This window comes from Osmia lignaria, chromosome 6 (genome assembly GCF_051020975.1).
Source record: "Osmia lignaria lignaria isolate PbOS001 chromosome 6, iyOsmLign1, whole genome shotgun sequence".
Lineage (NCBI taxonomy): Eukaryota > Metazoa > Arthropoda > Insecta > Hymenoptera > Megachilidae > Osmia > Osmia lignaria.
In genome coordinates this window covers 11865288-11887585 of record NC_135037.1, presented here as the reverse complement: position 1 = coordinate 11887585, position 22298 = coordinate 11865288, and the positions used below count along the sequence as shown (strand labels likewise).

Here is a 22298-nt window from a genome sequence, read left to right as displayed (position 1 = left end):
AATTCTCTTATAACTTCTATCGCGAATATACTTATACTTGCAGCTCGCTTCGAAGAAACTGACCCGAGCTCGTAATCCGCGAGAAAAACTTGCCAACGCTACGCGACGGATATTTTGTAAAAGTCTCTGGCTGGCTTTTGAGGTGTCCTTAACTTTTCTGCCGAGTTACAGCCGTAGGCAAACTTTCTGATTTACCGAGGTAACTTTCGCTTCTGTATTTTTACCACCCTTCCCGTAAAGTCATTCGGGTATTATGTGAGCCAAAACCGAAAAAAATCAGATAAATAAGATAATACGATACTTTCGGCGAGAGAACGAACCGACTACATAATCGTAAAATTCGAGGATCGTCTCTCTTAAATCTCTAACGTACGAATTGTCTATCCGTATCATTTCATCGTCAGATAAAGTTGCAACTTTTGTCATTTGTAATTCTGTAATGTAATTTGATCGCTGCTCATCGCTACTTACGTTGCACAGAATTTTAAACACTTACATAAAAACCAAACGGGTTGAATCAGTTGAATCGATATTGTTAAGGTTTTTGCAATTACTATATTTCTCACAGCCAGCATCGTGAAAATAATATATTTTAGAATCTGATGGACGCAAGTTTGCAGTCAAAGAACGGAAAAGTTTATGGAAAATCCACCGAAGCCCCAGAAAAATCGCTGTTGTAATGGGTTCCATTCAAATAATGGATCTGACTTTGATACCTATTCCCTTTGAATCCCGTCGAGTACGAATACAACACACTTTCCACATCTCTTTCTACCCGCAACAAAGGTTTCTGAAATAAATCTTTCGTCGAGGTGTCGCTCGTTTCGCATGACGGAATCTTTCACCGTTTGTAAGATAAAACAAATAAAGACATCGATGATAATGGGAAACATTGATGAAATTTAATAACGTTAGGATCGTTAACGTTAACGAGAGGCGTGTTCCAGCCCGTTTCTCGCAGCCTCTCGGAACAACCCCCTTACACCGTAGCTAGCGTAATTCTATGAGAGAAACGCCCAACGCGCATTCGTGTACCACTCCCTGCAACTGCTGTTTTTATTTTCTCAGCCATCGTTAAATTTTCAATTGAAAAACAGATTCGTCACCCGCTAAACGAATAATTGTAATTATTTAAAAGGTCTTGAAAAGATCAGTAATGGATCGTTTTTATTGAACGAATATTCATTTGATAGTGAAGACAATGTAGCTTTTTGCACAACATCACCAATCTTTTCACAGCGCATTTCCAAGGAAAAAACTTGGAAATATCCAAGAAACGGCGTACGCGGCGAAGAGAGTAGCGCCGAAGGCGTTCGATGCGGGCGACCGTCCAAAAAAATGAAAGACTTTCCAAAAGGGCGTTCGCCACTGCCTGAAAATTATCTCCGTCCAAGGAACAATAGGCGACCAGTCATCAGCTTCCTTAACAACAATAGAAGAAGTAACTTTCCTGTCGCGTCGCGCGTCGGTTCGATAATTTCAAAATATGTAATCACAATCGTACGCATATTTCAATAGTTTTGTAAAAAATAAAAAACCACTCGTTTGTTTTTCCGTAAATCGGTCTATCCGTTAGAAAGTAAAAGTTGAGAAGAAAGAAAATCAGGATGAAAAACGAGAGATAAGCGGAGCAAACAAGGGACAAGAAAAAAAAGAGAGCAGAGTCGACGTCGCCGTCTTGGTCGTCGCGTCGAGTGAGCGAGCGACTTTGATCGCCACTCGAGCTTTCGTTCCATTGTAGCCGCCTATTGTTCGGATTATTGACAGATCGGCATGGTCTGTATACGTATCACAGGTGGTAGTATTCACCAGAGATCCATATCCAGAGGTACATATGACGAAACGTCTCTTCTTCGCTAAACTATGTACCTCGATTCTCTGTCTATCGCATCCATTCGTTGCACAAAGGATGCGCACGCTCGACCACTCTGTTACATCTGCTGATAGAGATGAATCAGTGAAAACGACCAGCGTGATCAGTGGTCAATGAAAAGGAGAAAAACTTTATTCAAGCGAAACATATGAAAAGTTACGATGTTTCCTTCTTGTCTTTCGTTCCTCGCGACACGCGAGGATAGGATAGACAAAAGGCTCGCGTAACGAGATTCCTGGTACATATTATTGCTCGACCACGTGCACAGGAAAGGAGATTCTGGTGGCAAACACGCAAGAAGATCTGCTCGTATTCTCCATGAAATTTTCAGTCAGCGGCCAACCGTGAAATTAAGCAGCCACTCGATCGGCTTCAGCTAAGTAAGCGTATGTACACACGAGATGACGGCCTACAAGCAATTAACCAGGGGCTAATGAGCATTCGACAACCACGGCTAACTTTCACCCACGGCTACCGGAGTAAAGAGTTTAATTATTTAGGGTAATTATGGTGATTCCTCGAGTAAATATGTATAGACTGTTTCGCAATAGAACGGAGGGAACCGTAATAAGTACCAAATCGAAAAGACAAGATTTTTCACTGATCTCGATCGATCGAGCATCGCGTCGCGTCAAACGGGCTTTAATGGAAGGGCAACGTACCCTCCAGGTAGGGACAACGTCATTTGCAACTCGTTTCATCGCTTGCCATCTGGGCCGCTTCGAAGCCAGCTACGCGAGGAAGAAACCATAATCGTTCACCGGCAACACGCGCGGATGCCTCGTGTATACGTAATTTATAGCGACCGTTCCACCACGACGAGCCCTCTGCAATCTGCAGAGGAATTTAATCGCGACCGAATGCATTTCAGGATGATACCTTAAGCCAGATACATACCTATATGTTATGTTAGTTAAACTCATACGCTATCGTGTAAAGTGTAGAGGTTCCTGTCATAATAAAGAGATATCAGGGTCAGTTGCTGAGAAAAATACACGTATCGCCAAAGGTTAGTCGGTAAAGTGATTGGAAGATAAATAAATGAGGAGTACCTATTAAACAGGAAAAGTTGGAGATGATTATCTTTCGGTGCTGTGTCGTGCAACTGGCGATCACAATGGCCGTCTTTCGCTCCGTCTTTCCTCCACTTATCCAACTTTCTATATTAAACAACTTTTCCGCTAATTTTAGCTCGCTTTGCCCCGTCTTTCATCAACGCTGTCCTTTCTTCTCAATTTCACGATAATTTTCCTTCCTTTTACGAGAGCTCATAAACGGAAAAATTACGCGTAACTCGCTTACAAGAGAAATTCAACACTTGAAAACAATTCATTTATTTCCGAGTTAAAACGAGAATTTTATTTTAACCAAGTTTATGGAAATTTTTCAAATTACTTTCTATTATTGATCTTTCCATTTATAAGACACCATGTATGTATACCTATGTCAATACCACATCAATGTTATATCAAATGGAACAAATTCGAAAATAAGGTCGTGGAAACGATACATGTTTGTGCGAATTTCATTTCATTTCATTAAAAAGCATTAATTCGATTTACATTTGTTGCTAAGAATAACCGTATGATACCCCGCTTTCGTCAAATGTGGAACTAATTGAGTTTATATTTATTAAATTCTGGTAGAAATGTATAGAAATATATAGAAATATATAGAATTGAAAATATAAATAGTATCTACCAGTTCGTACCAATTTGTTAAGAAAATTATGCAACGATGGAAATTAATATTTTCAATGTTTTCGCGACAAGTATAAGTATAAGCTAAATGTAACGATGAAATAAGGAGATAAAAAAAAATGAAGCATTCTCGGTAAAACGTAAAAGGTAGAGAAGGGAAAAAGGTAAATGCTTGATTCGCATAGATTTTTTCCACTCTCATGCAAGGATCATTAGCAAGAACCGACAGGCACGCGCTCAACAAGCACCTTGAGAGCATAAAAGCGGAGTTTTAATGAAATTGTTCTGGTTGATGAGACTAACGACGAGCTTCGTAAGGGTCGTATATTAAAATAAAAAGAGGGAACATCCTTTGAAACGAGCACGTATTGACGTCATTTTATTCATCCGTTCCTGTAAATTGGTTTGACTGCGTTGCAGCTTTTCCTGCTTCGACGCAATAACAGTCGTAAATAAAAACTGGCAAGGTAAACGTTGCATTCGATTGGTCGGATGTTTTTCGAACGTTAAATGATCCTGTAACGGTTTTTTTTTATCCTTCTTTCTCATCCGTCCGAGAGAAAAGAAAAAAAAAATAATTTCTACCATTTCCTACCACTCGAATCTGAATGAAAAAAATGATATTGTTTCACTTTTAGTGACATTTAGGAACGTTTGTTTCAACAATACAAAAATAGAATATCTTTGAAATTTCGATTGGATAATTGTCCTGAAGGAGGAGATGAAAGGGCCGTTTCTACAAGGAGGAGCTGTGTGAAGCAATTGCTTTAGGGTCTGTCTAACAGGATCCACAGGACTGTTGACGAAACACACGAGTGAAGTGCACGCGCGTAATTGTACAGTATGGCGCAGAGACACGTATTACCAATTACAAGAGGTATCTTGACGGAAACTCTCCGTTCGATCTCAATCGACGTCATTACGCCTGTGCTGATCTACGCGCATCCCCTCACGACACACGCGACGCCACGCCACGCCACGCCACGCCACGCCACGCCACGCCACACTGAATCCAAGATCGATCGATCGGTCGAGATCGTGCTCGAGAGACGATGGAAAGCTATTACCGTGACTCGGTAGACTTGTTCTGATTAGCGAGCTTCGCTAATTAATGTAACAACCCGGGAGACCGGTAAACGGTAATGAAACAAACGCGTACTCGAGTACCGAGCGTAAAGAGACTAGACTCTCTGTTACCGAATACCCGAATACCCGAATACCCGAATACCCAAATTAAATTCTAAAATACTCGAATAGCTGTGTTCAAGTTTTAAATGAGCGATGTAAAAATTTAATTATTCTAATGTACCTGGCGTGACGAAAAGCACGATACCGAGGAGCAGGGTCCTCGTCGCCACATCCGCGAGCCACCGGAAGTCCCTGCGAAACCATCGAAGCCGATGCCTATTCCTATTGCCTTCTTCGTCCTCCTCACCATCTGCGCCGAACAATCTTCCAACGGAGAACCGCAGTTTTCCGTACAAAGAATCGATTACACCATTTTCATTCTTCAACGTACATCTCGCACCTTTCTTCTTTTCTTCATTCTCCTCGTTCTCGTGTCGTCTGTACGACCGAGAACTAGTACAGGTCGGTTGACCGGAAGCAAGGGTCGTTTCCAAGTCAACCCCACTAGAAACAACAAATTCATTCTGATGTTTAAACGATTTCTTTGTCGAGTACCTACCTTTATAAGAGAATTGACGAATTTCAAGGAAGATGTAAGATTACCTACCTGTCTCCCTCCTGGCCAGACAAGCTTCTTTCAGCTGCACGGCAGCCATCGTGTCTTATGGAAGGAAGACCCTGGGGAAAAGTGCTTCCTGAACACCGGGACTCGAGCCTTCGCCGGAGGTCCGTGGCTTGTAGCCCTCCTCCGCCCCCCATACCCCCGCTCCCATAGTACCTGTACATCATAAACGACCATGTAAGCTAATTTAGATACTTTCAACAATCGAATGAAAGGTCCAGTGTAAATACCTAATACAAAAGGACAGGGGGCAACCTTTGTAGAAGAAAAGAAATCATTCTACTTTTATACTTGTATGTAGGTACAGTAGATACGTGTGCCTTTTTATACTTTTTATACTCGGGATAACACGATCAACAGAATTTTATAGCTTCGTTTCAATCCAGTATTTTATGATTCTGTTCCCCTGAGAAGAAGCTTTAATCACAAGACACGTTCACCTATACCAGCAATATACCAGCAATTAAACCAAACGATAAATTAAATACCATCCCCTCTAATCGTCTGTTCAATATATGTATAATTATACGTTTTCCGCGGTCCGTAATCAGTGCAGCTGATAAATACCACGGGGTGAGAGAGAGAGAGAGAGAGAGGTTCTTCCTCTTTCTCACTCTCTTTGGCTATCGGATCGCGGTATTTTCAATTTGCACCGAGCGAGCTACTTACGTTAATCCCAGATCGCGTAATACGAGCCACGATAACCGTATGTCTCGAACAGCTTTTTCCTCCCTCGTTTATCCAGCGATATCGTCACGAAAGCGGCATAACACCGCGAGATAATGCCTTAATAGATCCACCGACGCGACCGTCTAATTCTCTATCCGTGATTCTTATCGTCAGTCGATTACTCCACCGACACGAATAAGTCTGATAAGAGTTTGATTACTCTACTTAAACGCCTACCGTATATCCGGAACGAGCTTCCTCCTTTGCTAGTTTCCTCCGTTTCGTTCTCCACGTTTCGACGAGAACACGAAAATTACCCTGCCTCCGAATAGATCAATACGAAATTTACGTATTGCCTGCTTTCCACTTCCTTCAATCAATTCCGATTTATCTATTCTTTTGTAATTGTTTAATTACGTTAAATTGTTCGCGCTAATCACTGATGTGACCACAGGTACAATCAACAACGTAAACATATGTACAAGTAAATAAGTAAACATTACCCCTGCCGTTCCGCCACCACTACCGCTGCCCGGATCGACCGCTCCCGACACTGATTTTCACCAGTTTCGCCACTTCTTCAACAACAGCTACCTCAGTTAGCCTCCACAACGTGTCGCTATCATCACCTGGAAAAAGGAAAAAAAAAAACAAAAAAAAACATGTGATTCGTTAGGATCGAACGTGGAAAATTGAATGGAATAAAATAAAACGCGGAACGTTCTCTTTCCCCAAGCAATTCCCTCTACTGTTCATTCTCTGTCCTTTCTCGTATAGAGACTTGCATCGTGATTATCGAGCACGGCTTTGACTTCTTCTTCCGGGAGTGGATAGTTGAAATTCCGCGCAGACGAGACGTGAATCGAATGAGATTAAATCGAAATGGGCTCGCTTGCTGGGAAGATGACACGCTGCGTTGCGTTATCCAGAATTTTCAAGAGATAGATAATAATCGAGGTGCCATCTCGTTAAAAAGAAATTAATATACGATTATAGCGGGCTTTCGAAAATTTACCTGGCATCGCCACTCTTGTTTCGTATAATTACAGGGATTAATGTAATCCCTGTCTCGTTAACATCGATTATTATAATTTAAACTCGTGAACCGAGTTAATCAAAATTCGAAGATCAAAGAGCAGGGGCTAATATCTGAATGTACGAGCTTTGCTATTATACCTCGTTACGTTCGAAACACTTATTATAATTGAACAATTGAAAGCATATTTGAATTCAAGCTGAAAATGAAGTGTAAATCTTTGAAATAATTCACTGTACTTGCAGTATTTACAGTATTTACAGTATTTACAGAATAGTATAATTCAGGATGTTAGAGGTAGGAATAGGGCTAACTGGAATAGCCGTCAGCACCTTTTGACGAAGAGGGATCACGGGATGATCGGGAGGAGGAGAGAAGGGTTGCACGGTGCTAATAGAAGACTGAGTGAGAGAGGTGGGAAGTGGTAGAGTAGAGGGTAGGAGAAGGGTCGTTTGGAGAAGGGGTTTGAACAATGGCACATGTCACCCCGCTCCGTGCAGTTTCACCCCACCGAACGAACCACGACACCACCTGTCATAACTCGTCTTCGTGTTCCACGGTTATTAGCGCTGAGCCGGTGGGATTGACCAATATCTCCTACCCCTGTAATCCCTTGCTCCTTTCATCCCCGACCGATCGTCACAGCGTCGCGACGCGAGGCGACGCGAGGCGACGCACGGAACCGAATGAATCGAACGTTGATGGGGGAGAAACGGTGATCGTGGCCAAATGAATGAAATATCCTGGATTTATCTTGATAGCGTGCTGCGATTTTTCCATGAATTTCCCCTCAATCTTTAAAAGGGCTGAACGTTACTCGAAGCGTTTCGCAATTCAACTACGATTGTTATTTTTTTTATAAAATTAGTTGCAAAGTCAGTCCAGGTTTACAGCAGCACCTCTGACTTGATGTTGGCTAAAGCGTTGACTCTTACTACTTAAAAATACAAGATCCTCGGTTCTCGGAATCTGAATCTTAGCGTTAATATGATTGATATCGCACCACTGATACCACCAGTCGAGTTTAACAAACCATCGTTTCTATGAAAACGATAAATTATCAGGCTTCGTTAAAGTAACAATTAAAAGAGATCGTTGAAGAATTCACGAAACTGCACGAACTGAACGGCACCCACTTGTGTGAAGCGTTTTTTCGCGTGACGCAACCACTTATCCCTGATCTGCCTATTCGTCAACCCTCTCTAACAAAACGAAACGAAACGAAACGAAACGAATCGAAACGAACTAATTGGTCCGTGTCGACGATTCCCACCTGACGCTACTTGTTACCCACGATCTGTGACGTAATCGACGGAAAAAATTATTCTCGTCTTTCACGTTATTTTTCTATTGCATCAACTGCTTATTATCGACAATCGACAACATTTCCGTGTACACTTCGGTGCGAATAATAACATCAATTTAAATCATTTACCTAATGAAAATAAAAATAAAAGTAAAAATCACTTCACGGCTAGATTTTCGATGAATTTAACGAACTGGTGAAAACGTAAAATTCGATACCGTGAATGAAAACGCGTTCTACCATTATTATTATTATTATTATTATTATTATTATTATTATTATTATTATTATCAGCAGAGTCGAGGAAAGGGTAGAGCGAATTCGCTCGTTTACGCTAAAGGCAGAAAACGCGGGCAAATATCGTCCTCGGCCTCGGAACAGGTCCACTTGAAAAAGGGTGAATCGGAGTGCGTTCACGGATAATTTGATCGACGAGCTAGCAGCAACACGCGCAGCTGCTCCATTCGACTCGTCTCGACCGGACTGGACTCGATTCGATTTTCAACCGCGCCGCGGTGGTCTAAAGCTGATTTAATCAATTGTGAAAATTCAGCTGTGCTTTTTGTGTTCCTGTATCGCGCAACGAGTGGCGATTGCTATTCAACATGAAAATTGCACACGCCTCTGTCTACAACGCTCCCTCCATAATATCGATCCAATTACGCTTCATTCGTTCGACACGAACATCAAATTTCCACGGTGAAACGATCTCGAGCTTTTTCAACCTTTTAATTCGGTCATTTCTCGATGTTTAATCTGGCACAGAAAACTTTGCGTTCAAAGATTTAAATCCTTTTTTGCTGTCCATATAGGTTTACAACAAATTTTTTCTCTTTTTTTCAAATTGGAAAATATACAAACCAAAGTTTCAATCAGGCTTTCTACAAATTGGAAAATATGTAAAAAGATACATATCCTGGCTACACTGAATGCACACAGAACCTTCTACGATCATTTCAAAGCACAACACTTGAGATACATAAGGGTTCTGTTAACACCAGCAATAATTTCTTAACGATCCTCGTAAACTGTACGATAGTCCAGGCTAGGGCAGTTTGAAAATACCGTAATACCGTGTGTCACTCGGTACTAGGCAGCTTCCTGGGGGTTCATTGTAAGCGCGGATCTCGTTGCGAATGTATGTCCGCATCAACGCGACCCAAAGCCCTTTCAGCGCGTACAAGACAGCACCAGCAACGTGCTAGCTATCCGTCACGAAATCCGTTCGCGTGTCCTTGCGCCACGATGATGAGCCCGTTAATTATTACCGTCAAGGTTCTCGCAGAGGACCGTTTTACACTGCAGAGGAGCCCCCGTTGGCAATAGAATGATGCGTCCTAAAAGGGAACGAAACCGAGGTCACTCGATGACGTTTGAGCAACGACGCGTCGTTTGGTGAAAAGGATCGTCGAATGGAAAACTCTGTGCAACCAACAACACTAGGTACTCGTGTTCGGCCTTCTTTCTCCTCGAGAAACCTCGTTTCGGAGGATCTTTCTTCTCCGTTAATTGCCAACTTTCCTCCACTGGTGGTCACCTCGTGGACCTCGTGAACGTAGTATGCACGTAGGAGTAATGATATTATTTAACGAAGTAGTACTACTCGTGCCGATGAAATTGTTTAAATTAAACGACGTCGAGGACTGTGGATGACGCTTAATGTTGCTCGATTCGACTCTCTCACCCCATACATACATATGTAGGTCGTTACCGGATTATGGAACAGGAATATATTTTGATATTCCACGAGAGAGTGCTTCTGGTGTGAAATTTTTGATACTCAAACTTATGCGTTTACGGTATAACGTTGTTTGGGTTTAATCTGATTTAAAAACTGTTCTTTATTAACCCGTTTATGTTTTATGCTTATGAGAATCAGGAAAATTCTCGGCTCGATGCAGAAATATTATATACATATATAATAATATTATCGATCAAATAATTACGAGTAGATATATTTGGGAGATTCATTAAACGCACGTGTTAAAAAAACGTGTAATGCACTTTCGAAGCGTTTACCAACCACCAGGTGTCTGTCAACTACAAAGATGTTGAAGTTGTAAGAGAAGGGATAACGAATATATACATATAGGTAGACTCGCTTAGAGAAACGAGAAGGGAGAAGAGGAGAAGGTGGAAGAGGATTCGGTGATGGACAGTGGGTGATACAGTTGGAATGGATTTTAAAGCGGAGGGTCTTTAAGGTGCAGTGCCCCGAGGGAAATCTCGGAAGATTGACTCTAGGATAGTGAAGAAGGGAAACCCTTGGAGATACTGTACGCAACACTGAGGAGCGATTGTCGATCAAAGGGTTTTAACGATTTCGTACTTTACATCTTATTCACGAGCGGGCACAAGGAGGCTGTAAATAAAAGAGAGAGAGAGAGAAGAACACATTGGTTCGTTGTGATTCTATTGATTTTTATTATTAACGTTACGAGGAAATGTTATTCCGATTAATTCTAGTATTTTCGAATCGGTATATGAAAGCGACGCGAAACGGAGAATTACAACGTTACAACAGCGATTCAATGAGAATGTAATTTGTCGAGGGCCACTCGAGGATTAGTCCTGGACCAGCGGTGCGGTGATTCGACTTACCGAATCAACAAGACAGAACATTCTATGCAAATTTCTATTCCCCTAGCTGAAAGTGACGTAGACGCGGCGTATTTAATTCGATTGCATTTGTCACGTGAAACGTGCCTTTGACTAATAATTCTGCTTATAGGAGGTTAAGGTAATATCGTTTTAGCAGAACGATTGGTTCTCGATCAACCGGGTAAATGCAGAGATATCGCATACCCTGTTCAAAGGCAATTTCAAAGGAGAATTACGAGTAGCAGCATAGGACAAAAGTGGCAGATTGCACGCGATCAGCTCGCATTTCGTTGCTAGATTGCCGCCACCGTGTCGCGGAGAAAGATCGCTTCTTAGCCTCACGATTCCGCTCGATAGCGACAGAAGAAGCGAAAGAAAAAGCTTTCCGTTGGAAAAACCTCCTGGAACTAGCCAACTAACCAACTAGCCAAATAGCAACCCACGTCGATAGTCGATTCTTTGTCGTAAAAATAAAAAAGATATTTTTCGAACGTCACGAGATATATATTGGATATATCTAGATATTAGGTACCTAAGCGAGAAATTGAAATTTAATTAAAGTTGAGCGGAGTGAGCGGTGCTGAAAGGCAAGTCGTACGCGCGTAGACTCGTCGCGATACATTTATGGAAAGGTTCCGACGATATTTGCGGTCGACCATTGCAGCGTAAACCTCAAAGCATTTAGTAGCGCAGCGCGAACGACCGCGAGCGCCGCAAAACGCGTGGCCGCGTCGCGTCGCACCAGCTGCGACCTCGCCGACCGCAACGTTGCTAGCGGAATACCGAGTACGATCCTTCCTGAAACGATATACCAGCGAAAGCACGAACCTACCGAAATAACTGAAACTTTTGCGGCTAAACGAGCATTTCAAACATTCTGTCGCGTTCGCAACTTCTTCGTGTTAGGCTCACCCTTCTTCCTTCCCCTTCCCCTTCCCGATAGAAATTTACAACAGGATACACCAACTGCATCGTCGTGATCTACGATAGTAGACGATAGATTGAAAACATTAAACAGAGTATCAAGGATAACGAGACTAGCGTATTCTATGAGCAGAAGAGAGAAGAGAAAATCTCTTCTCCAGCATAGATATCTTTTCGGGCTTTACGGTTTTACCTCCGAGAGTCTGGCTTATATTCGGTCCACGATGTAATAACGTTAAAGCTCCCCTTATACTCGCCACGCGGGAATTCAGGCTGTTCAGCCGTTATGAAAGATCGTAAAGCTTTTCCAGCCCGTGAAACGGCAAGAAACAACGAAGGAGCATCGCGTTTCTTCCTCTTTTAATTTCTTCTTCTACTTGTTCCATTTTCTTTTTCCTCTTGCGGCGCGCCGCGCCGCGCCGTGTATAGAGAATGTGGAACAAATCTAAACTTGTCTCATCAACTTTTCACCAATCGTCTAAGCTCGTTCCTGCAAGCTCGTTCATTTATTCATTCGTTGCACTAACCAATCGAAGCGACGCGACGACTCTTTCGATCGATCGATTCTATTCTACAATTTGTGTCTTGCTTGTTCAAATAGAATTCAACGACAAAATATTTCTTCTGCATGTAGGTACCAGTACTCACGATCAAAGTTTAAACAGTTGTTGAAAGGAAGGACTACGTGGAAGAACCGACTGTGATCCGCTGACCGAGTAGAAGAGGGCCGATATTGGTTTCTCGCGCGCGAAGAAATACGACAACAAAAGTAAATTCTCTCGACGAGACGGCAATTTCCCTTTCGGCTACGGCTATGGTTATTGCTCGTCGCCTCCGAGAAGTCGTTCGGTCGTCGACAGCACACAGCGAAAGTGAGACGAGACGAGACGAGACGAGACGAGACGAGACGAGACGAGACAAGAGAGATGGTTAAGTGCACTTCCCTATGGCACGTTCGATTCAATTGCAGCTGCGGGCTGCTGACCGACTCAATAGAAACCTCTCACCCTCCTTCCTTTTCTCTTTCTCTCAGTTTTTCTCGCTTTTCTCGCTTTTCTCGCTTTTCTCGCTTTTCTCGATCTTCTTCCATCGAAACGGAGCGGATGTCTCGTTCCTTTTCGTCTTCTCGTTGCCCCGTTTTGAGGCTTGCCGCGTAGAAAAGAAAACCTCGACTTGGCTGAAACTCCCAATTGAAAATTTTCTCATTCGTCATTCTTTGCGGCTCTTCCGTTTTCAAGAAGCAGCGCGAAAACTGCAACTCGTTTAAAATCGACGGCCTTGATGATTCTATTATACGTATTACATAATATATACCTAATACTGCAGAATGGAGATGCAGAGAATAGTTTGTTGCAATGCCATTTTCTCTCGGCATAGTTCAATTTTATGAACAAAGTTATTTTATCTATATATTCGTCTGTTAACAAACGTACCGAGTCGTACTAGTCGAGGTGTTCACCTCGAAATATACGATCGAAATTATACGTTCACGGGTGGAGAGAAGATGGATCGACAGGAAGGAAGGAAGGAAGGAAGGAGAGAGCACGGTTGGAGGAGATATGTGGCAGGAGGAGGAACGTTAATTAAGCACGAAATTACGACAAACTCGCTCGTGCTACTTTATTTGCCCCGCAATTTAAGCGCATTGTTAAAGGGGGCATTAATAGCGACGGATAATTAACTCTTCGGATTATGGCATCGTCCTCGACGATTTTAATAAATACTCGCCTTGTATTCGGCACGGTATTATAAAATCCAGAGGGATTTCATTTGTTTCGTTCAATTGGAGAAGGAAAATTTTATTCCAAAGAAACACGAAAGACATCGATAGAAGGTACATACCTACCGGTGAAAGACTGGTATTTCATATGCGCTACTAATCTCTGCTATTAATTATAGCTTCAGCGATTGGCACTGCACTTTGAATTGTCTGATTTTAATAGCATCGGGGTACACGTGAAATGTGATGCAGCGAGTAAAAAGAAAGTTTGAAAGTCATAAATTGTCGTCTGATCGCATAACAGATTTCAGGTATCAGCGACAAGGTATGTGTCCAGCTGGGTTCGATGGCGGACACACGCATCTCGAATCCGCTTTACCTAACTAGGTTTTAACGTCGCGCCGTTAAGAGGATTGCTCTGTTCTTAAGCGAAACGAGTCCGCTCATCTAGAATCCATTTATATGATCGACTCGATCGATCGGAGAAAATAATTCTATCCAATGCGACAGAAATAGTAAGTAGTTACTATTTCAGATTGAAAAATAAAAAAAATTTAGTGCACGAGAGATAAAACAACCTCTCGTCGCTTTCGAAACCGCTGACATATCGAAACCATCAACTCGCGATAACTCGTTAAGACACACACACACACACGTAGCAGGTAACAAGCGTAAACCACCGAAACAAGCAAAGTCGTGCTTAAGCGGTGTCTACGAGCTGCCAAAAGCACCTGGTACAAACTTGCACCAACTTTCGAGCGAGTCCGCTTGCATAATACGGCAATTTTTTCAGCTAAAGAGAAAGAGAAAGAGAAAGAGAGAGAAAAGAAAGTGGAAAATGACGTTATCGAGCTAAAGAGACGATACAGAAGGGATAAGCTAGGCCAGGAATCTCGAGCGGTGAACAAGACTCGACGCGACAGGGGTGTGCCGGAAGTTACGTCGTATACGCGGACGCGTTTAAATTTCGTTTAAAGGGTCGTTAAGGCTGTATTAGGTGCCTGCAATCCGGTCCAAGCGAAACGTGCGCCTTAACTTTTGAATAATACCCTCAACAATGAAATAATATCCTCGTTGAAATGTCTGATATCTCTTTTCTGTAGAACGGAATAAACAAATCGATCAGAATAGATTACAAATGAATAAAAAGAAATTTATAATGATGTTACAAAAGTAAAGGTGAAATCTCCAGTATATGTTACTCGCGTTAAAGGAAAAAAAAATACTTGATGCAATATGTAAACGTAACGAACGAAACGAAACGAAACGAAACGAAAGGAAAGGAAAGGAAAGGAAAGGAAAGGAAACGAAACGAAACGAAACGAAACGAACCGAAACGAAACGAAACGAAACGAAACGAAACGAAACGAAACGAAACGAAACGAAACGAAACGAAACGAAACGAAACGAAACGAAACGAAAGAGCGATTGTTTCGAGAGAAGAGCGATCGCATCGTTAGTCCTGACAAAATAAAATTCCACGTAGACGACAGAAAAATATACGGGGCCATGGGAAAAATCAGCGTGGGCTATTCGTCAGGGTATTAAAAGGTTCGTAAAAGGGTAGAAAAGAGAAATTGGTCGGACGATGCGATGGTCTAGCCTAGTCAACGGTGATGAACAACCGTTACTAGCATTTCAACGTTCCCGACTTTGCTTACAAGGGATATTATCCAATCGATACAGGCATCGATTTTCATACGATATAAAATTGGGAACAATATTCCAATGAGAAAATACACGTATAATAATTTCTGAAACAATACATATATCGTAGGTACTAATCCCATTTTCTCAATGATAATCTTGCAAGCTTTTTTCATTTACACGCCAGAAACAAATCTGACGCGATTGAACGATACAGGTTAACGAAAAGTTCGTTAGAGACGAGGGGTTTGCCATGAAAGCAGACTGACCGGGTTTAATTACGTTTCGCGTAGAAACACGGTTAACTGGACGACCAGGTCGGGTTTAATTACAACGTTTCGCGGCTCTAAAGCGTAAAGGCAACAGATGCCGATCGCCAATCGCCGCGAGGCGGCTACGACACTGTAATCGAAGCTTCTATGAAAATCGATTTTCTATTATGTATAAAGCGACACGTTCTCGCGCTACATTAGCCCGCATAAATCTACGCGATACATACATGCATTTTTATTCGAGATTTCAACAAAAGCGCTTTGAAAAACGAGTGTCATACTTTTCATTTCTAGTCTTGAGAAAGATCTAGAAAATGTAGAATAAAATTAATCGGTTATTTAAAAAAAGAAGATTTGTTTGAAACAAATCGAAAGGAATTTCCCTCGTCCGATTCGCAATTACCGCTGGTGTCCCTTTAATTGAGGCCCTAATAGTGGAAATAATAAAATATTGCTCGACGCAAACGCGCCGTCATTATCGGCCAACCAGCCTCTGTACCTCTTTCTCTTGTGATTAAAACGGTAAATTAACGAATGACCTGTGCAGGAAAAACGGGGATACGTTAACGTCGCGACGTTAGTGTGTCCGTTCCCGTTCCTGTTTCCATTCACCATCAACCGCCACCATTCCGTCACGGCCTTCCAATATTTTCCCGAAATCGACAGGATTTCAGGTTTCCTGACGAACAGAGCAACTGTAGCAGACAACTACGAAAGCAATTACATTCCGTTCGCCCAGGAACAATGTTCACCGTGTGGGAAACTTTAGCGAATTGATATGTAGTAGTTGTCGCAAACGGTCGAAATTTTTCAAACAAGTCAATCTTTTATTTTCGTACACACAATCTATACGGTCGATTAGCAAGGGGTATTTTAGCAGGGGTATTTATCAAAGCTCGAGGTTGCATGCCAGTGCACGAAGATCGAAACGGCACGTTAGCCGAGGGCTGAAGAAAGACCTTCAACTTTCGACCTACGAAACTGACGAGAAAAAGGACGCATCGCGTGCTCGACGAATCAGCACGATCTCGCGGCAGAGTTTCGATCGCAGCGGTCTTGCGTCGGCACTCGAAGGACAGATGTTGTCACAGCTACCTATATCAAAGATCAGTTAGAAAAAAGGGCATCGAATAAATTAGCCGTTACGTGACGAGGCCATGAACGAGGACGGTGTTTAATATTAAACGGTAGGATGCGTTAAGCAATTTCACCCGTTCAGACACATGGTCACGAAGAAAGTGAATGTAGATTTCGTTTTCGTTTTCGTTTTCGTTTTCGTTTTCGTTTTCGTTTTCGTTTTCTTCTTCTTTTAGAACGGAAGTAGGAAATTGAACGACCATCTGCTCGATTCTCTCGCGTTGAATCGCGAGATGAGTGGATTAATAACAGGGAACGATGGAAATGTCGTCGACGAATCGCATAGAACAGTGGAAGAAAAATGGGAGAGCGGGTACAGAGCGGATTGCATGATTTACCGATTAATTTCCTTCTGCAGACTGTGTACTACTTGATGCTGCTACTCTATAAAAGGCAGTCGACAACAATGAGACTGAAACTATGCCAGAAGAGCGATTAAATTTCTCTTAAAATCCTCGTTAACGGACATTGCGTCTAGTCTGTTCGGGCACTACTCGTCGATACGGTGAATCAATTGGGAAATGAAGCTCGATGAAAACACGCTTTTTCTTCCTCTACTTTCGATCCAGTCTGGCAATAGGTATGGCAGTAATGAAGATACGGTGCACTTTTTTCTTCATTCGATTGGAAACACTAATATGGGCACTACTGGAATTTTATTGAAAGAGTGTATCGTGTCAAGAGCAACTGGCCCTTTTCTTACGGCACTGTTCAATTAATCCTGGGATAGCGAATAGCGCGATCGTCAAACGTGATCCAGCGGTGAATATTTTTAAGCAAATTCTTTTATATTCATTCTATTATACATATTTATTTAATTTTCCCGGTAAGTGATGAAAAACAGATCACAGGTCACGTAAATCTACTCCATTGCATATTTTCATTTATTCAATTTCCTCTATTACGTTTACCTTATTTTATCCCACACAATTTCTACCCCTTGACGAATGACGAACATTAGGTGGTGGTGGTGGTGGTGGTGGTTGATTACAGTCAATCTCAATAGAGAAAAAAGGTTAAACGAAAACCCCCGTTAGCCTTAAAAAAAAAATAAATAAATAAATAAAAAAAAAAAAATTGCTTTCACAGAACGCTTGTAAGCGCTACACTACTAACAACAATGCATTTTTCTCATCGCCTTCGTTCAACCCCATCCCCTTTGCGCCTCTGTAAACGTTTAGTTACACTGCAATTGCAATGCGCCCCCAGGACGCCCCCAGGACGCCCCCAGGACCCCTTGAAAAACGGTAGTGCGGTCTCGTTTTCGAAAAATGGACTGAGTTTGATACGACCAAATGAACGAATTAAAGCATCGGGTGTATGTTTTAAACAACACATGTAAACTGAGGTGTTCAATCGATGCTTAATGCCCTTAATAATCCATATTATATCTTGCGTCTGACCATACACCGACCAATACTACTTGTACTGATCGATTTTCAACGACGTCGCTCGCAGCGGAACGGTTAATTTTCCTCGTGGAGGTTCTTCATTTACAATTCGAATTAAAAGGCCTTCGCGCTATACGTATCAGATCCGAGTGCGAATTTTTCGTCCCTTTTCCAGAACAACCAAATCGTGCGCACATCCTCGATCGATCCAACACCGTTCGGTTCGAGTTAAATCGGGGTACGAGTACGGCTCGACCGCGAACTTCCGCCCTCAAATTGCTTTTTTTTACTCAAATACTTCTCTACATCTCTCTGCTTGAATAATATTCTGTGATTACCAGTTTATCGGTGGACAAAGATTAAAGTTTTATATGATTATAAATGATAGGTATAGGTAGACACGGAATAGTGTCGTGAAAAAATATCGTTCTTTAATAAAAGTGAAGTTACGAGGTTTTCTATATTATACGAAATTGGAGCAAGCGTTAAGTTGGAATGTTAGAAATTCATAAATCAATTTTTCGTTGATAGCAGCGTATCGAATATCGTTTACAGCACGCTTTATTACTAAATTCTGGTTATATTTTATCGCATCGAAAATCATCAAATTTATATGCTTTGCATCGCATCAACGCTGAAAATCTGTGGGGGTTTCAAGCAACAGCTAAAATAAATAGAGGACACACGTTTAACAGACCCAGAACTGTTTAATCGCCACTGATTCGCTAAATTTACTGGCAAATTCTTGTTAGTCAAAATATTATCGAGCCTCGTTTCAAGTGTACGAATACCCGGACTCGCTATATGGTATCGGATTAACCTCTCGTGTAATTAAATTACACGGTTAAACGCGCGTCAATGTAAATTACCAAACGAGAAAGTAATTGATTCGTCCAACTAGTTCTCGTACCGCCGCGCCGCGATTATAAATTTTCGATGTGTTAAAAGTACTAATCCGATAATGAATGAGGGAGTGCTGGAGCAGCAACTTTTAACGTGAAAACCTACCCACTTAGTGAATGTAATTTAACCTGCTATCAGAGCAGCGATAGAAAATGATTCTGTCTTTTAATCTTTCTTCTTCTTATCATTATTATTATTATTATTATTATTATTATTATTATTATTATTATTATTATTATTATTATTATTATTATAGGCGGATATGTCATTTGGCTATCATAAGGTCACTTATAAAAAATGTGATTTCACCTTTACAATTATTCTTTGCAGCTCTGATACGTGTACGTGTTATTGCCAATTGTTCCAACATCGCCTGAATTAGTTACGGACGTAACTGTATAAGCAACGTTGATGTCAGCGTTGAGAAAAATCAGCAATAGGCATAAATTATTTGAAATTGATAGTTGTAGAGTTTGTAAATTATAGTCGAGAGGTACCTGGCGATTCGAGAGTTCGTCGCGCGATTGACTAGAAGCAACGAACCGTGATGAACGTGCCCTTCGTGCATTTCCTGGCTTGGATACATCAAAGGAGCTATGAAATCAAGCGTGTGCCCCGAGCTATTCCTGCAGATCGATTCCTGACGCGATCGATCGAGTTTAGTTGGGAGTTTCCAAAGCATTTTTACCGACAACGATCGGCTTCGACGAAACTTTTAATTACAGATTTACCTATTAAGGACTCGCGGCGAAGACTATCTATCCAAAGAGATCTATACTCTTCTGTGTTAGGTAAGTATAATAGGTAAGAACTTGGACACTGTTGGGCGATAATCGTATAACGAAATTTCAAATAAGAAGCGAATAATTCAGAATATATTTTCTATCTCGTTCGGCGGTTTCGAAATTGGCCCTTGTTCGCAAAAAACACGCGATGTGTATCGAAGCGAGTAGATTTAAAACATCGCCAGTGTATAACCTAAACTCTGGCGCGGTGTAGAGAAAATTGGTTGAGGATCGATACCCACCACCAATTAACACGGTGCAGACACCTAGACGATGGAAAAAAATTCGCGGTTGGTGGAATTAACGAAGCGTAGGCGTAGCTCGAAGTCGCTCGTTTTTTCTCGACATATCGGGGCGCCACCCTCTTCTACCCCAATTGCTGCGTGCCTTCGCGGTACTCGCGCGATCTCTCCACGGCAATTAATTCCGCTCGAAACCAGACAAGACACGGCGGCACCGTTTTTTCTCTTTTCATTGGCCCGGCGCATCTGTAAACGGCAAGGTTTAAGAAAAAATAAAACAAACACGCGATTTCCAGGCAATCCAGCGAAATAATTAAACACACGAAATGCTCCCGAGTCCTTGCGCTGCCCTTAACTCACCCTTCGCGACGAACCTAACCTGCGCGACGCGGCTGCAACTCGCATCCAGCATGGAACGAGGCCATGTGCGCTATTAAATCCACCAAGAAGGAACGAAGAAGTGGGGGTGTCGAGTGACGAGGATGAAACTAGAGTAGCGAGGTTCGAAAGAGGAAAGAAAATATAGGAAAAACAGGCAACAGCTGCGAAGGTGGAAGCTTACCAGATAGATAGATAGAGAGAGAGAGAGAGAGAGAGAGAGAGTAAGAGAGCCGGGTAAATCTGTATCCTGAGTTCCTTCTCTGGCCGGGGTGTGGTTCCTTCGCGTACGGGCGGGGCCAGGATCACCCCACGGGATTAAGGACTTTGGACTTGGCTGGATTCGGAAAAGCCGTCTTTCTATCCGTCTGCCAGCTAGTCAGGGTTTACGTGTACCCGCCTCTGCGTAGAAGCGTTCCAGTCTACCTCTGCCTGTATATTTGTCTTTGTTTTCAGGTATACTTGGAGGAATAGAGAACGTATTAAAGGGAAAGCGTGTGCACGAGTCATAGGTGAGAAGCAAGATTCTTAAGAAAGGGCGGGAGGAATCGGAGTGAAGGAAAGAAAGAGGACGGTGCACGTGTATGTTTTCTAGTGTGCGTGTGCGTGTGCGTGCGCGTGTGCGTCTGTCCACGATGTCGGGTCGATGTCGTTGGTATGGTTAGAGGTCAGGGAGCGAAAACGGGATTCAAGGTTCTTCTGGACGAAACGGAAGAGGACGAGGGGGATCGGCCTAAACGAACTCCTGCCTTCGCTAGGACATTGTTAACCCCGACTGTGTTCGTCGTCAGTGAGAATGAGAGATCCGGGGCTGCTGGCAACGCGATTCACTTCCAAAAGCCACCTCCGTCTTGTTTTCCACCAGCTCGACGACAGCCTGGTCAGGTGTGTTGAAACTTGTTACTTTACAAGTAACTACTCGTTCACGTTCTCAGTCACGTGACGCATCGCGCCGCGACATCGTGCGTGCTACCACCCAACGAACTGATCGCGACACGATTTCGCGTGCAACATCGATTCACCTTCGCGTCTCACCGTTCCTCTTTCATCTCCAGCTCTCCTTTCCTCGATCACTATACGTACTACCTCGAATCGGGAACCTATAGCCTCTTCAAGATCGTCGACCTTCGTTGCGAACAGTTTCGAGGTCGATACGATTTCGTTCTACTACCACCGACACCGATAACAACCCGTGGATAATATACTAGTCGAGTATCAATCAGCACACAGAGTTCGCAGCACCGTTCCAATACTTGTTCCAATTTATGCTTAAATACTTGGTCCTTTCCAACTATCTCTCCGAATGACGAACACGCGAACACACACAGTTTCTGCTCCTCTCGAGAGAGCCGCGAAGCCACGACTGCGACACGACGTACGGGTTACGATAGTTGCTCGCGCCGGAGGATCGCGCGCACCCACCACGACGATGCGGTTCCAACCAACAACTTAAACCCGTCCCTTTTTCCCTGGTCGAGCAAATCGTCGAGCAAATCGTCGAGCAAATCGTCGAGCACTCCGCGATCCTTTGCGACCCGCTGATCGCGATTAATTTCCCTGGAAAAATCGCCAACAACGCGTCACACACCGCGAGGGAGTAGTTTCAGCTACCGCTTGGCTGGCGGTGGTGCGCGGCGCCATGACAGTGCTGGCTGGCTCCTCCACTGACAACCCCTACCACTTTCAACCCCTCTTCTCCCGGCGAATATCCCCTCGACACCCCGCCAGGACAACTTTCTACCTTGGATACCTTCCCTAACCTTCCCACCGCTCTTCTACCTCCTCGCGTTCACCCTCTCTGGCTGCCGCTGCCTCCGCCCCACCAACGTAATATTGATCGGGCGGAAGGGCGGCATCCAAGCTCGTAACGACTTCCAAAGGTGCCCTGGCCGTGTCCCTCGTGTCATTTGCCTTTTTCCTTCTTCTCTCTCTCTCTCTCTCTCTCTCTCTCTCTCTATACAATA

At 42.9% G+C, this 22298-nt stretch overlaps 1 protein-coding gene across 16 annotated transcripts in view; it reads right to left on the bottom strand.

Annotated features, from left to right (window-relative positions):
* The window catches only part of LOC117607698 (protein turtle), a 128374-nt gene that overhangs the window by 32962 nt on the left and 73114 nt on the right, over positions 1 to 22298 (bottom strand). For 15 of the 16 annotated variants that reach the window (XM_076688873.1, XM_034331681.2, XM_034331690.2 and 12 more), the window contains 3 exons: positions 6496 to 6621; positions 5309 to 5479; positions 4883 to 5205 (listed from right to left, as the gene is read on the bottom strand). In XM_076688873.1, coding sequence (XP_076544988.1) covers positions 4883 to 5205; positions 5309 to 5460 — 475 coding nt within the window. In that variant the 5' untranslated portion in view covers positions 5461 to 5479; positions 6496 to 6621. Of the gene's footprint in view, positions 1 to 4882; positions 5206 to 5308; positions 5480 to 6495; positions 6622 to 21417; positions 21965 to 22298 lie in introns of those variants that run through there. The other variant, XM_034331685.2, reaches the window with a different exon arrangement.